This window comes from Saccopteryx leptura, chromosome 3 (genome assembly GCF_036850995.1).
Source record: "Saccopteryx leptura isolate mSacLep1 chromosome 3, mSacLep1_pri_phased_curated, whole genome shotgun sequence".
Lineage (NCBI taxonomy): Eukaryota > Metazoa > Chordata > Mammalia > Chiroptera > Emballonuridae > Saccopteryx > Saccopteryx leptura.
The window spans coordinates 181,292,148-181,308,738 of record NC_089505.1 but is presented as its reverse complement, the minus strand read 5'-3'; the positions used below and the strand labels follow the sequence as shown (position 1 = coordinate 181,308,738).

At 49.7% G+C, this 16,591-nt stretch overlaps 1 protein-coding gene across 1 annotated transcript; it reads left to right on the top strand.

The window, feature by feature from the left end:
- The first annotated feature begins 3,566 nt into the window (after positions 1 to 3,566).
- NRN1 (neuritin 1) lies at positions 3,567 to 12,753 on the top strand. Its single transcript, XM_066372240.1, has 3 exons — positions 3,567 to 3,915; positions 8,109 to 8,253; positions 11,550 to 12,753. The coding sequence occupies exons 1-3, from the start codon at positions 3,861 to 3,863 to the stop codon at positions 11,776 to 11,778; spliced, it is 429 nt and encodes a 142-aa protein (XP_066228337.1). The 5' UTR covers positions 3,567 to 3,860; the 3' UTR covers positions 11,779 to 12,753.
- Positions 12,754 to 16,591: the final 3,838 nt, after the last annotated feature.

Below are 16,591 nucleotides of genomic sequence, written 5' to 3'. Positions count from 1 at the left end.
CTAGACTTGCACTGGCCAATGAGTAAAAACAAACACATGGGCACCAAAACCCATTCTTTCCATCTTTTTCCTAGAATAAAGGCCCCACCAGCCTTATTCACCCCTGTTCCTCATCTCCTTCTCTCTGCACAAACTGGTTTCTCCTTCAGCGTCCCACCATCTTGCTCCCTGCCTCCTCTGCAACCATGTGGCCTCTTTCCCCTACAATAACTGTGGTCTCCTTCTCTCCAAAATGGCCCCCTAGCTCCTCCTTTTAAAACTTTTTGGCAGGACAATCCCTCCCCAAGCACACATTAGCATAACCAAGTCCCTTCCCAAGAAGAAGGTAATTAATATTATCACCTAGGTGACTGTTATTCATGTGGGTAGCGCCATCTTTAATAAAGTGAGCATAAAAATTACAGTTTACAAATTTGTCTGCCCAACAGAGGGCATGTTTATGTATCTTAATTACGCAGACCTGGTTTCAAGAGTGCCTTTGGCTCAAGTTACTCTGTGGACCCAAACAGCACCATATTTGTTTGTTTGTTTGTTTTCTATCCTGAACTGTATTTGTTTCTTCAATCTTAAACATAATAGCTTATCAAAAGGAAACATGCTCTTTGCAACAAATTGACCTGTAACAAGTGTTCTTGCACAGACTTTTTTCTGTTCTTTGGGCTGCACATCCCCACTCTCCATCTCATCCTTCCATAGTATTCTAGAAAAACCCTCTGGCTCACAAAATTACAAAGGTGAAATCCCCCTTGGAGAGTGCATCATAGTCCTGTTTGCTCCATTTTTTTTTTTCAGATTATAGGACTGCAACCAATGTGGGAACAAACCAAGGTCATTGCTATACTGACAACTCAGGGCCTAGGACCTGGGTTTGTTCATTCTCATTCACTGCTCTTTCACCTCAAATATGATCTAGGGTGGGCTTTTCGAATTAAAAGGTTGGAGGAAAGGTTCTTCAAGGCTACATTCAATATGGATGTTGCTCCAGTGTTCCCAAATAATTAACATTGGCAACCATGGATTTGATGAGCCTGTAAGTATGGAACTAGAAAGAACCAATCTCACATGGAACTCCAGCTGCAAAACGACTTGTACTTTTTAAAATAAGAATTAAAATTTATTTATTATTTTAATCATTAGCATCTGCTTTCACCTCAGTATCATTCATGTACAGTGCTAATCCTGCTCTCTCAAATCTTTGCTTTCAGAACAGCCCATGACTCAAGGAGAAACTGGGACGCAAGGGGAGGAAAATGGAGAAGAAAAGACTAGCATGTGTTCCAGGGGTGGCGGCGCCGCACGCCCGCCGGGGAGAGACTGCCCGGGAGCCCGAAGGCGGGCGGTCTGCTCACGCTCGTGTGTCTGGGGGCGGCTGCTCTCCTCACTTCGCTGCACTCTGCTTTATTTAGCCCTTTAATGCTGCCTCCTCCCACTCCCAACGCCCCAAGATCGGGATGATATCGGATGGGATGGGGGGGAATCCCAAGGTGGGTGAGTAGGTGGGTAAGCCAAAGGAAGTCAAGGATGTTAAGGGCAAAGAATCTTAAAACAGCCTTCAGTCCGTTGCTCTCCCAAGAGTGGAGCCCTCAGCCCAGCTCCGGGCTGAGGAGGGGAAAGATGGGCGGGCCCAGAGCGCCAGCCCCGAGAGGTGGGGCTGCTCTGTGGGCGGGGCTGTACAATGACTCCGTCGGGGTCGGCTGGTCGACCAACCTCCCAGCCAGCCATTGGAGGGCGTCGGAGGCGGGTCTGAGGGACGCCCCCTTCTCACCACGGGCCCCCGCCCCTCCCCTGCCGGCCCACGTTTTCGGCTTTTCTGGGAGCCTCTGAATGCTGCGGGAGGAAACACCCCGGGCTGCTAGAGGCTCTAGAGACGCTGGAAAGGAGAGCTACGTGGTCCCGCCCCTGGCCGGGAGTCCCTGGCTCCCACCTGCGGTTTTGAGGCTCCCTTAAAATTTAGGGAAAGGGTACTCAGCTGTGCACACGCTACAGGTCACAAAGTGCTGCAGTCAGGACTCCCATGCTCCCTTTAGCCAGCCCTTCACTGTCCACAGCCTGTCCCACCCCTCATTTTCCACTTTCTATCCTTTTCACTATCTACGCATCTCCAAAGGGCAAGTGTGGTGACATGGACACAGGCACGCAGATGGCACGCTGCCTGGAGAAGTAAATTCGATTCGATATTTCCTTAATCCGTTTTGCATTTCCACTGCTTATTTAATATCTTGGTGTTTTCTTGTATATTTTTGGAAGATTTTGGGGAGTCGTTTTCATTTCTCTTTTTCTCCCTTAACAGGCTTAAAGTTGACCGATGCCTTCTTTAGGATTTCATTATAGAAGCTAGGATTTAGGCTTCTTTTGGCGCTAAAGGAAGGAAGGAAACCAAAGCCTAACGGCGTTTAGAAAGAAAGTAACCTTGTATTTTCATTCTCAACTCAAGCTGTCGTAGATAGCACCTTGCACAGAGCACAGACGCAGCTGCAGAAACACTACGTTGCAAAATAGGCTGCTTTACACAAGGTTTGTGCCTGAGCATCAAAAAATCAAAAAACAGTGCAGGTGGGGGGGGGGGGGGGTCTGGGTGTGCGTGTGAGTACGTGATGTACGTGTGTGTGTACGAGTGTATGCGCGCAACAACCTGAAGAGATACATCAGAATCAGAAAGAAGCCCGCACTCTACAGATTACTTCGGAAATTTCCTAACGTTCTGAGAGTTATCCGAAAATTGTCTTTACAAAAAGCACCTTCCTCTGTGCTTTCCCCACCGTCAAAAACAGGTGTCGCTGTGTGTCTTGAAGCGGCCTCTCTCAGGCTCGGGCCTTCAGAGCTGGTGAAATTCGCACAGGGCACGAGATGTATATTTCAGGGCCGGCAGAGGTGCAGACCAAACCCCGGCGGCCTGGGTGTGTGTGCGCGATCGTGTGCAGTGTGTACCGGCAGACACGGTGGGGTGCTGGGCTGGGCTCACGGGCGTACTTGTGTGTGCGTGAGTGTGTGCTCACGCGATCCAGGCTGCACCCAGAGCTCAGCGGCTGGGTTGGAGAAAAAGAGGGTAGGCAAGTGCTAGAGGCAAGCTGCGGATGAGGGGCGCGGGGATTCGAATTAGCAGACCTGGTTTAGCTGCTTTCCCCCTTTTCCGCTCCTTTAAACCTTACTGCACCGTAGGGAAGGGGTTGGATTCGCTGTTGAGCTGGAGGAGGGCGGGGGTGGTGGGGAGCAGGTTGAAACAATCCAGTGGGCGCGCCAGGACTCCCGGGCTCCAGGCAGGGAGAGAAAGGGGGCCCCCGTTCTGCAGCAGCGCTGGAAGGGGGCGGGGTTGGGAGCCCCGGGAACTGCAAGGCGTGGGGGTGGCTGCAGCGGTGGGCAAGTGGTCACCCCCGAGGCAAGACTTCGTTCGGATCGCACATTAATTGGAGATATCTGATTAATTCCAGCCTCTGATGACTATAAATGGCGATTCTCTACCAAGGTGTCTCTATTTAAAAAAAAAAATCATTCCGTGTCATCCCCCACGTCAGGCCTGCTCGTGGGCGTGAGGCTGTACTTCCTCCGCCCCCTCCTAACGGAGTGAACCATTCCCAGCTCTTCCCCCTTCTCTCCCTCATTCTCTCTCTCTTTCTCTCTTTCTCTCTCTCTCTCCCCCTCTCCCCCCCTCTCCTTTTCTCTCTCTCTCTCTCTCTCTCTCTCTCTCTCTCTCTCTCTCTCTCTCCCTCACTCCCTCTCTCTCCTCCCGCTGCCTTCCTTGTGCAGAAAGTCTCCGTTGTTCCTGGAACTTGTTGGCAATGCCTATTTTTCAGCTTTCCCCCGCGTTCTCTAAACTAACTATTTAAAGGTCTGCGGTCGCAAATGGTTTGACTAAACGTAGGATGGGACTTAAGTTGAACGGCAGATATATTTCACTGATCCTCGCGGTGCAAATAGGTAAGTGGCCGCCCGGCCAGACTCGCGGCGGGCAGCAATAGGCAGCCGGCCCGGCCCGAGGTGCTAAAAAGGAGTCCGACTGGTCCGCAGTCGCCCCAGGGTGCAGAGAGCCTGCATACCCCCAAGGGTGGGGGCATCGGTTCCTAGGGACTCGCAAGTCCCAGGTTGGCTTTTCTAAAAGGAGGGAGAGAGAGAGAGAGAGAGAGAGAGAGAGAGAGAATACAAACGTTATCCAGGAAATGTGAAGGCTAGCCGTTTCAGGAGGGAATTTACTCCCGTTTTTTTCCAAAGCTCACGGCACGTCCATTTTTTCTTCCCTCGCTAGGTTAGACCAGGTTTGGTACGTTCTGGAGCAAGATATTGGCCCCTGCGATACTGCAAGATATTATTTTGAAGGGTCTTAAGGTAAAAGCAGGGACAAGATGGCTAGGCAGCTATAACTGTAAAGTTTATGTGCAGAAAGCAAAGGTATTTTGGGGCTCAGACTGCTGCATTTAGAACTTTGTCATTCTCCCACCACCCCAACCCCCCTTACACCCTAGCTGCAGCGTTTGCACCGGGTACCGCAGACTGGCTGGCGGGGGGGGGGGGGGGGGGGGGGGGGCAAATTGAAAATGATAGTGAACCCCGGACTACATCTTTTCATTTGCTTATCATTGAGGAGGTTGAATTCAGCCAAATATATGTGGATATAATTTTCTAAGAACATTTGCCAGGTACTTTCCACATAGGCATTTGTATTTTATATACAGGAAAGAATTAAGGAATGTTTGCAATATGTGTTTGTTGTTTTTGTTTCTTTGAGTTTGATTACAGACAGATTTATGTAGTCCCCATTTTATGTTAAGGAATGTTGAGTCCTAGTTATGCTATAGTAGGGTTTGAAAAAGTTCACGTTTCCCATCCAGAAATGAAGAGGTTACAGAAGGGACCGCTAGATAATCCTCTTCTCTCCTGTGAGTCGGAGTATTAATTAAAGTGGCCTAAAAGTGAAAGTGAAGCAGATTATTAATAGAATGGACAAGAGAAAAAATAGAAACTCTTCAAGCAGTTGGGGGTTTTTTGTTCGTTTTTTTGTTTTGTTTTGTTTTGTTTTTGGCTACCAGGGAATTGTTGCCTCCTGTCATTTCAGGCTGTAGCATTCTTTGCAGACAAATCCTTGCAGTGTTGGGGGGAACTTCAGGGAATTGGTTTGGGGCAAGAGATAAAATGCATAACATTCTTCTTCATGAGAAATGTGAAGGAAAAAATGTTTGTAGTAACCTAGACAATAAAATAGATTATTTGCTGTGGGTGGGGTTTTTGTTGGTTTTATTATTATTATTAATATTATTTTGCATTTAACATAATTTTGAGTATCTGAATTCTTGTGTGAACATTATAGAAATTTTAGAGTGTGTGGATGCAGGATGTTGGCGTTTTCCTTTAATCCTGAGAAATGACTTGATGTTTTGAATCTGGTTATTCTGAATTTTTGACTTAAGTGCAGAGAACTGCAATAAAGAACATGTCTAATTGCAGCAAATCCCTTAAATATTGAAAATAAGTGAATGTGGCATTTTGCAATTAGCCTCACCTTTTTAGAGAGCAGGAGACAGCCGTTATTTTGATATGGGAATTTTAATAAGAGACTGTTTCAGGCTCTGTTTTCCCGGTGGGAAGTAACATTACTTGCGGGTAAAAAAGACAGCTATTGTGCATGCGGGATACTCTTGGAACAAACTAACCTCAGCCCAAAAATGACCATTTTTGGGCTGCAGAATTAAAATTGAGCAAATTTTTTCCCGAATGTCTGCCCTTTCATGCACCAGAGCCTCTCGATCTTTATTAATTCATGTCTGGGAGTTGTCCCAAATCATTGACATTTGGCAAGAAAAGTGGGGGTTGGGGAGGGACGGGGAGGTGGAAAGGGTGGTGAACGCAGATGAAGACTTGGAATGAATGAGAGGTCGAACGAATGAATGAACGGATGAAAATGTACAAGGTGCAAACACGGGACAGGAGAGGGAAGGAGCCCGGGTCGCCCGCTCGAGCCTCTCTGAAATCGGGTTCAGGAACACTAGAGAGTGTCGTGCAGACTGCGACCTGCACGAATGCGTGAACCTGCGAAATACGTCCCGAGCGCAAGCTCCCAATATCTCCGAGCCAACTAAAGACCAAGGAGTCATAGTTGCAAAAAAAGAAAATTTCACGACTTATTTTACACACGCACACACTCAACACATGCGCGGTATGGAGGGTCTTCTCCAGCAGCGCCTGGAAAGATAACGTGACAGGAGAGCTTCCCGCCCCCAGCAAACCCCAGTTCCCTTTCAAAAAATTGTCAATACGTCGTAGGGGCCTCTTTTCCGCTACCCAGTTTTGGGGGTGGAAGTAACGGACAAGGAGAGACGGGAACTGGAGAATGGGTGGACTGTATTTTATTTCGTATCTTCCCTGCAAAGCTGCATTTATGGCATACATTCTAGAGGACAACGGGTAGGATTTGATTGATTGTCACCGCGTTTCTATGAGAGCATTCATTCATTCTGTATCAGTGTTCTATTTAATATTGCAGTCGAAAGGACTTTTAATATTTCGCTTGGGGGTGGGGGTGGTTGTCAAGGTTTACCTATAGCCCGAGCGGAGGTCAAAGTTAACGTTAGTCCCTTCCCCAGAACTTCCCGTTCCGGATTAGAAAGCGCAAGGCCCGCCTCGTTCCTTCTGCAGCAATTTACAAACTGCGCTCTGGGAAGCTGCTGCAGGTTCGGTCACCTTCCCCCTTGCCTGCGTCTACCCGGGCTCACCGGGAGGCTGGGGAAAAGTGAAGGGTACTGTTCTCCTCGGAGACATTTACACATTAGCTGCGGCGGCGTGAACGCTGCCCAGGAAGGGGCTGACGCTCAGGATCATAGGCTTTGAAACACCAATTTTGATTCTGAGGAGATTCGCCCCTTCTCTCCTCGTTCCAAGAGCGAAGATCTACGCTTCTAGCGCGCCCTCCTGGAGCCTAGAGTGCTTTTGGCCTTTCGCCATCGAACGTTTATCCCGGTTCTTCAGCGCGTCAGCGGTCTGGAGCCTCTCTCTCTCTCTCTCTCTCTCTCTCTCTCTCTCTCTCTCGCCTCGCGCTGCAGGGTTTGACCGATCTGACAGGCCAGGAGCGTGGACCTCAGTGTGGCCTGGGTCTCCTCCTCCTCCATCACCACTACCACCCCCTCCCACCACCCGGGCTGCTATCTCCCCCACCCTGGCTTGAGGGAGCCCCAGGCTGTAGCCGTAGGCCCACCTGGGTCCTCAGCCCGTGAATTTAGACTGGAGGAGAAAGGCCCCTCCATGCTACTGGTGGGAGTGATGGCCCGTTTTTCGAGGGATTAAGAGTGTGAGAGGAGCTGAGCCGCGAACAGACTAAGGAAGCAGGGGGCCTGAGAATCACGGATTTTGCCTCCGTGGAGGTGACCCAGAGTCACCCGCACAAACACATTTGTGACCCTGCCGGGCCCACCAGTGTCGCCCTTGCCCTGGTCCTGAAACACCTAGGTTGCTCTCTCCAGTGGGGCGGGGAGGATGCATGAAGGATCTCACTGGGAACCCAGACTGCACAGTAGGCAATCGGTTTTATAAGGAACCAATTCATTCTGGTGGCTGCGGATGGCTTGGGCGCCAAGTTGAGGCTTTTTTCACACTGTGACATTAGGTTCATTAGGTTCAGCTTCGTGGCCACATGCTTTGTCGCCTCCCTACCCCTTCTTTACTCCCACACTCTGCTGTGAGACACTCCTCCCCCCCCCCCCCCCCAATCACCACGGAAATGGAAGATTGCACTCCCAGAACCTTGACGGGGCTTGCTGGGGAAGTGTAAGGAAGCTAGGAGGAAGTAGAAAAAGAAAAATGGAGAAAAGGGAGGAGAGAAGAGTGGACAATGGAAACAGAAAAGGCAGGGAGGGAACTGCAGGACCAGAATAGACTCACTCGTCCGGGCCACCCACGCCTGCTCAGACCCCGACAATCTGCAGGAGACAAGTAGGTGGGTGCGGGTCTTTCATTCCAGCACCATACCTTTCATTCGCCTTTGATTCTGGCCCACCAGGAGTCTGGACACCGGCTTGGTGGGCGAAGGCGGGCGGGGTTGGGCAGCGCAGGGCTTACGGGAAGTGGGGCTGTATGCTAGGCAGGATCCAGGAGCTGCTGACCCATGTGTCCCCTCCTTCCCGCAGCGTACCTGGTGCAGGCCGTGAGAGCAGCGGGCAAGTGCGATGCAGTCTTTAAGGGTTTTTCCGACTGTTTGCTCAAGCTGGGGGACAACGTGGCCAACTACCCGCAGGGCCTTGACGACAATACAAACATCAAGACTGTGTGCAGGTAAGGGTCCTCTCTGGCTTGCTAGGTTCTCGTTTGGGGGGGAGGGAGCGCTAATGAGGTGGGAAATTGCGCCAGCACGAATTTGCACGTCCTCACCTCCTGGCCCCTAGCTTCAGGCACTGCCCAGGGGGGTGCTGTAGCCTGGAATGGGAGCCAAGGTGAGCTCCTCCTTCAATGCGCTGGGACCCAGGTCAAGGACAGGGTGAGCTCGCTGTGCTTGGAGCAGTTCCTCATTCTTTGCTCCTGCGTGGATTGAGAGGACTCCCAATACTCTCCGAAGAATAGTTGATTTTGGCTTGAGGAGCGTCTTTTTGTTTTGGTTTGGTTTTTAGGTAATGTTAAGTTTGCCTAAAAGGAAAGTCTCTTATTTTGTCCACTTCTCTTGAATAAAACTCTCCTCAAGTACACAACAGAAAGTTGAAGTGCATACAAGGAAGCACAGTTCTTCTCCCCTTTTAGGAAAGAGGCTGAAAGAATATTTTGTTCCCTGCCAATGACTTTGCCCAGAAAGAGCATGTTCTGATTCAGTGACTGCTGAGTTTGTAGTCACTTCCTAGGTTTAGGGTAGTCACCTTCCTTGCTTTTTGGCTTTCCTCTCTTTCTTTGTCTACACATACTGGCAGGCCAGGGCAGCTAAGGGTCCAAGGAGGGGGCCAAGATAGAGTTCATGGCCAGGCCAGGTGACCTTTTAGCTGCCGCAGACCTTTGAGATACTCCTATCCTCTGCAATAATACACATTTTATTTTATCTTTCCAAATAAGCTGTGATATTCCCCTCATAATGATTCTTTCCATAAAGTCAAGGCAAGAGGTGTTCCTTGTACTCCAGAGCTCCAATTGTCAACCTTTTTCATCTCATGGCACACATAAACTAATTAGGAAAACTAATTCTGCAGCTCACCAAAAAATACATTTCATTTTTGCTGATCTGACAAAAATAGGTATAATTTTGATTTATTCACACTGGGTAACTATTATGTTGGCTGCTGTTATTATTTATTTATTTATTTACAGCCTAAGGGAAAAAAGGTCAGTGCCCCTGACTAAACAGTCAAGTGTTGCATGTTTCAAAAATTCTTTCAGCTTACCAGTTGAAAATTGCTGCTCTAGAAGTTGGAGTGACCATTTGCTGCATCACATTTTTTACGCTGTAAATTCCTTCCTCTCTCTCTAATGCCTGGGGGTGGGTTGGGGTGCTTATTTCTTTAAATTATGAATAATTAAAGAGGCATCAATTTTGCTACACATTTTCCTAAATATCCAGGTACCCACCAGGAACCACAGCTGCTAAGTAGCTGGTACCTTCCTAACAGGAAAGGAACAAAAGTTTGAGTCTGGGATGCATACCTACCAACTGTAATTACTGTACAAATATAAGAATTCATCATAAAGTGCAACAAAAGTTTAAATATAGGTCAGCTCCCAAATCCTGCACCATTTGCCACAACTTAGTTATTCCAAGTTATTTTCATTTTTTAGCAATGTTTTGGTCCTATGAATAATGGAAATAAGGAGGGCCCCTCCCAGAGGTCGAAGGCTACAGCTGGGTTGAGGCTGCCACTGGGTTGCTGGGCTGTCTGATCAATGGTCTGCTGAAGCCCACCTCCTTTTAGTCTTACCTGGATGTCTGTCCCTTTCCGCCAGCCAGGTCTCTCTTTCCAGGATGGTCCTGTTCCCCTCAGGGCATGCATAAAGAAGAGGGATTTAGACGGCTTTTGGGAGGCGCAATTAGGCAGAGACCTCTCCCTTCACCTCTTCAGTTTCTCTAAATCTTGCTATTTATTTTCTATTAAGAAACCTGGAAGCCTTACACCTCAGGACCCCCAATACTCATAAATTAGAGGCTCAGGGAGGTCATTAGAAAACTACCAGAGCTCCAGGCAATCCAACAAGCATTTTAACTTTATTATTAGCCAGAAACTGTGGTGAGTGGAAATAAGGATAAATCAAACATGGTGTCTGCCTTCATCGTGCTTACAGTCAAGGCTAGCGAGCAGAAAGGAGAGATAGGAGACAATGCAGCCATATTGCGTGGAGAGCAGTCACTGGTGACCTGGCGCTCAGGGCCCGGTGAGGTGGAAGCCAGCCGGCGGTACTGAGACAGACACACAGATCGACCCAGCACCGAAAGGAGACAGCGCCCCAGGAATCGATCACGGGTTGGAATTATATTTAGTCTCGGGATCTATTTTGGGTTTTCAGAAGAAAGAGGGATAATAAAAAAGGACAGGTTGGAGGAAGGTTGTGGAGGCGGGGCTAAGAGCTGAGCCCCGGGGGAGGAAAGGGCGGAGGGAGGCTCAGGGCACCGGTAGAGGCGGGAAGGTAGGAGGGGGAGCCGGGTGCCCTAAAGGTTGGCATCGGTGGGGCAGCCCGCACTGGCCTTGGAGCCCTGGCTTGGGGGGCTGGGCATTATCTCCCAAGGCTCTGGGGAGAAGGCCACATTGGGTCAAAGCCTACGAAGAAGACTGAGGGCAAGGGAGAAGAGGAGGCACCACATGCACAAGGCCGGGTACACAGAGCACAAAGCAGGCTTATAAAGCTGGCCCCAGGGGCTCTGGTACTAACAACCCCGGCCCCGGGGAGGGGCAAAGCAAGCAGTAGCTTCCTGATCGAATCTGAGCTGGGGCACTGTGGAGAGAAAGGCACGGAGAACCGAAGCAAGTGAGAATGGGCAAGAAGTGGGAGACCCAAAAGAGGAAAATCGAGGGAAGGGGAAAAGGAGGAAGATAAAGAAGGGAAGAAGAAAGAAAGGGAAAATAGGAAACAAAAGGAAGGGGGTGGGGAGAGAGAGGGCGAAGGCGGACGTGAGAGTACTGAGGCGTCGGGGCGGGGGGGGGGGGGGGGGGGGAGAAAGGGAGAAATCCAGTGGGCAGGGCCGCGCTCGGAGCAAGTAACTCATCTTGCTAAGCTAAGAGGCATTAATGGGCGGCAGCTTGCAAGGCTTAGTACTGTTTTCCTAGCTTTCCCCGAGGAGGGCGAGCAATCTGTTTGCGCAGGCCGAGGTGCCAGCTCGGCGCAGCCGGTGAGGCCCGGCTCCTGGCTGCTGGGTCCCCGCCCGTCACCCGGGGAGAGAAAACAGACCCAGAAAAGGGCGATCCTCTGCTCGGACTGCAGATTCTAGGGTGGGCTAGGTCCGAGTGTAGCTTGACCTCCGAGGGCCCCGGTGCCTGGGCGGTAGAGAGAAGGTAGAGAAGGGGGAGCCCGCGGAGGTTGGCGATGCCACAGGGGAGGGCCCAGGGTCCTCCCCCCGCGCCCAAAGTGAACCGGCTTCTTCTGTTTGTTCTGTTCCTCGCCAGATATTGGGAAGATTTCCACAGCTGCACCGTCACAGCCCTTACGGATTGCCAGGAAGGGGCGAAAGATATATGGGATAAACTGAGAAAAGAATCCAAAAACCTCAACATCCAAGGCAGCTTATTCGAACTCTGCGGCGGCGGCAACGGAGCGGCGGGGTCCCTGCTCCCGGCGCTCCCAGTGCTCCTGGCGTCTCTCTCGGCAGCTTTAGCGACCTGGCTCTCCTTCTGAGCGCGGGGCCGACTCCCCCCCCCCCCCCCCGCGCGTCCACCCACACTCACTCCATGCTCCCGGAAATCAAGAGGATGATCCATTCGTTCTTTGGGGATGTCGTGATTCTCTGTGATGCTGAAAACACTCATATAGGATTGTGGGAAATCCTGATTCTCTTTGATTTCGTTTGATCTCTTGTGTTGTATTTGCCAAATGTTACCAATCAGTCAGTGAGCAAGCAAGCACAGCCAAAATCGGACCTCAGCTTTAGTCCCTCTTCACATTCAAATAAGAAAATGGCAAACCCACTCCATTTTTAATTTTTTTATTTTTTTGGCAAAAAGAATCTCAGGAACGGCCCTGGGCCACCTACTATACTAATCATGTTAATACATGACCAATGACGGGCTCCTCCTAATAGGAAAGAGGAGAGGAGAAGGCCAGGGAAATGAATTCAGGAGAGATGACCGCGAGGGAAGCATCTGGTGAATAATTCACGCTCACGTCGTTCTTCCACAGTATCTTGTTTTGATCATTTCCACTGCACGTTTCTCCTCAAGAAAAGTGAAGGGACAGGTTGTTGGCTTTGTGTTTTAAGGGTAGGAGGGAGAGAGAAAAAGGGCTGGGGAAATCTCTGGTAAGAGGTGAAGGCCACGGGAAGAAATGCTGCTAAAATCACTGAGACATTCAGCTTTACCTGCTGTTACTGATGCATCTTTCCAAGCCCACTGCCTTTCTTTTCTCTTCTCTCTTGTTTTAGCTGTTACACATACAGTAATACCTGAATATCCAACGGTGTAGATCACAAGGGGGGAGGTGTTAAATGTTAATCTAAAATATAGTTTAAAAAGATTTTGACATAGAGAGCCTTGATTTAAAAAAAATAAAAATAAAGAGAGAGATGTAATTTAAAAAGTTTATTATAAATTAAATTCAGCAAAAAAAATTTGCTACAAAGTATAGAGAAGTATAAAATAAAAGTTATTGTTTGAAGTGGGGGTGTCGTCTGTTTTCTGCCACAAGCTTGAATTCTTGGCCGAGTTCTCAGAAGTACCTGAAGGGACACATGAAGCCAGGTGATAAGTTCACCTGTTCACATGATGCTTGATAACCTATCACCTTCAAGCAAACCCTCTTCAACTAGGCCACTGCCCTTTCCCTAAAATTTTGTTTACTAAAAGAAGAGAAAGGGCAGAAAGGGTTTTAATAAATAAATAAACTAAAAAACAGAGATCCTTTCTAGGTAAGGTTTGAGAGAAGTGAGTTTGCGCTCAGATGAGAAAGCATAGCAGGCGGAATGCCAGTGGCCGGTCCACGGCCCCGGTGTCAGGCGGGTGGGAGCCCTAACCACGGTCACTGCAGGCCGAGCCCTAACCACGATTCGCCTCTTCCTCTGCGGTGGCCCGTGGCAGCTTGCGAAGGAACCGCCATTAAGGGCTCTAACAGAGGGGCGGAGAGGCTGTGGTCCCTGGCAGGGATCAGGTGAATCCTTTCATAATTAATAAGACAGCTCAGCCGAAATGGCGAGGAGACGCGGCCCTATTGATCAGGCAGTAGAGCTGCTTCCACCTCTCCTATTTATAGGCGGCCCCGCCTGGCTGTACAGAGAAGTAAACATTCGAGAGAGTAAACAGGAGCACAGGACACCGGAGTCTGGGGCCGCAGGACCCGAGCAGGTGGGGAAAGGGAGAACCGAATATATGTGTCTCGGTTCACTGAAATCGAAATCTGATTTCTTGGAGAAGGTGTGGGTGGGAGGGAGCTGCAGGGATCTCCTGGGGTGGGGGTGGGGAAGAGGAATGTTGGGCGAGGCAGAGGAGGCTCTAGAGGTTTCCCGCGCCCAGGAGCTTGCGGGAAATGCAATGCGTAACAATCGCGAGTGTAACCGTTCATAAATCAAACCCAGTAGGTCACAGCCCAATCTGCATTTCCCCAACGGATTGAATTCCAGCAACACATGCGTCCCTTGCGCCTGGAGCACTAGAAGCTGCCCAGATTCTTAATGGCAGCTTAAATTACCACAGCCAGTTCACACACGCGCCGCGCCCAGCCACTCTGGAGAATAGCTCCACCCGCTGCCCACTCCTCAGTCCACCCCTGATTCTTAGTCAAAACCCAACGAGATCCTTGCAGCCTGCGCGGAGTGTTCGCCCACCGGGAAAGCTATTTGTTTTCATCGTTTTGTTTGGATGATTATTTTTGTCTAAATATAAATAGGACAATTCTAACCGGAGCTCAACCCCTAGAATTCAAATTAAAATATCTGAGACTATTTAAAATACGAATCTACTTAACGAGGGGGCGGAAAAGAAGGAAAAAGAGGGAAGGTCTTCTCCCATTTTTTTTTTTTTTCTTTTCTTTTTTTTCTTGAATAGCGCTCTGCCTCCTGTCGGAATCTTTCCCTCCGCAAACTGGTGGAGAACCAGTGTGTACACCTAGGCCCCTTGCTTGCCAAAAGAAAACTCACGCGTGGTTCTCTCCAAGCTTTTTGGGGGGGGGGGGAGAGGACGGGAAAGACTCCCACGACACCCTGAGGACGCCCCTTCCCTCTCTGCGTGGGCTTCCCACTTAGAAATCCATCTCTTTCACATCAGGGAGGGGGCAGAGGCGATGAGGGGCGGGGATTGGAAGAGCCGGCTCAACCTCTCTCCCTACAAGGTTCTTCTGTAGGAATCCCGTCCTCTTTCGGCTTCAACTGTCCCCAAGTGGGGTTGCCTCAGAGGGAAGGTACCCTGCCTCCGAGTCTTTCCTCGCCCCCACTCCATCCAGTCCCAGATCTCCCGGGGGAGCCTAGAGAAAACTTGGCGCCTTGTTTGGGGTTCCCTAGTTGTATCGTAGGGCGGGGACCACGCTCACCTGCGCTGGAAGAAAGCCCCAGGAAAGCAGGGTAACCAGTTTCAGAAACACAGTTGGAGAACGTTTCTTTTCGTTGTGGTGTTTGTTTAGATCCTTATCACGCGTCTTAGGCTATAATTTGCTGTTTAATCATGATGACATCTCCACATATTAGTTAATTTTATTGTTTTTAAGCAGCAACGCGGTAACCACTGTTCCCAGTTCAGGGAAATATTAACCGGAGTGAGTATGTCCCATCACTGAGATGGGGAGGGACGTGGGTGTCAGGCACCAAGGGAATCATCAGACCTGCCTTTGGCCTGTGTCGGAAAAGAGTCTCCAGTTATGTCCACCGCCCACGTGGCTTTCCACCAGGCCCACTCGCTCTGGCTCCAGCCCCATAGGACCTTTTGGGATTGGGGAAGTGCCCTACTTGACTCCATCTTCTGCCCAAGTGGATTCGAGACACAGAAATTCACTTGAGTGTAGTGTTTGGTTATCCTCTGAAATTGCCCAAGAGAGGCCAGCTCCAGAGTCCCAGGCTCAGCTGAAAGAGCTCCAGAGCCCTTGGGAGGGGAACTTACAGGGAAGGAGGAGACCTTTGAAAGAAGGACAGCAACATGGAAAATGAGGGTGGAGGACTGCAGAGAAAGAGGGGAACAGATCCAGAAGTAGAGTTAGCAGAGGGGAGAGAGGGGCGACCATCTTAAACACAGGAGACAGTAGAGAGACTTAGAGCTGGGAATGACAGAGATGTGAACCAGAGATGCAGGGTGGAGATGGAACTGGGACTTATTTTCATTCAGGACTCTCAGAGAAGCAAATGAGCACTAGGATCACTATGTAGATCACCTTTCTGTGGATCCAGAGATCCCTGCACCCCACTCTGAGCCTCCAGGGTCAGGCACAAGAGTGGCAGCATCTTGGAGCTGGGCAGACCAAGCCCAAGCTAGGGAAAACTGGGAGGATAGGGCAGAGCTGGAGCCTTTCCCCTGTCCCCCTCCTGAAGCCCCTTCAAGTCCCAGCAAAGCCTCCCTGTGGGAGGGGGAAGTAGAAGGCCTTCAACCATACTCTCCATCTCCCACTGACCAGGACACACAACGCTCAGATAGGTCCATTCTCTGGAACTGTCTACCAAGACCCTGTCCCCTGTGATGGGGAGGGATGTTTCACTGCCCTATTGTCCTTCCTGCCCAACACCTACCAAGGGAAAACAAAGCATAGCTTCTCTCACTCTTTTTGCCAGGTGCAAAAATGAAGTGTGGGAGGTGGGGGACAAGCAAGGGGATAAAACAATGTAGACACCTGCCATGTGGCTCCAACCAGATAGTGGGCTCACTACTCTCCATCCTACATTCCTCCAGGGAACTGTCTTTCCAAGACACGGTCGTCAGGGAACTTTGTTTGTAATGCTTAGTTTGTGTTTTTTATCCTAAAGAGAAAAACAGCATCCCGCAGGATTCCTTCCTTGACTTTGGGGGCCCAGGAAGTTTTGGCCCCTAACATGAATGCTGGGAATAAAGGAACTGTTCTCAGTCCCTGCTCCTACAACCCTTGAACCCCAGGAGGCCTGGAGGAGTGTAAAGTTTCCATACAGATTATCTGCCTGTAAAGATATCGCTTTCAACGTGAGGGCTCCAGAGCCAGATGACCTGGGTTACTAACCAGCCATGTACCTGAGTTGGTTACTTAACCCCTCTGTACCTCAGTTTCTTGCTTTGTAAAATGGGGGCAATCATACCTACCTCATTTAGTACTTGTATCAAATGATCTAATATAGGTAAAGCGCTTTCACACTACATGCCACTTACCTGACATTAGTTATTACTGTTTCTTCCTGCCTCCATTCAGGCTTAATATGATGACTCTCACTGAAGTCTGTAAAATAACCTTTTCCAAATAACCTCAAGTGGAGAAAGTCATTATGACCTTTCATGCTTTGGGGCAGTTTTTCTGTGTAGTACAGCGTTAATTTTCTGTTAAATTCCTCTTGCTA

What these genes read in the sequence shown, in the direction of transcription:
- NRN1 (XM_066372240.1), top strand. Translation starts at nt 3,861, where the DNA reads ATGGGACTTAAGTTGAACGGCAGATATATTTCACTGATCCTCGCGGTG. An exon ending in GATCCTCGCGGTGCAAATAG is followed by an intron (nt 3,916 to 8,108) that starts GTAAGTGGCCGC and finishes TCCTTCCCGCAG; the next exon opens with CGTACCTGGTGCAGGCCGTG. An exon ending in AACATCAAGACTGTGTGCAG is followed by an intron (nt 8,254 to 11,549) that starts GTAAGGGTCCTC and finishes GTTCCTCGCCAG; the next exon opens with ATATTGGGAAGATTTCCACA.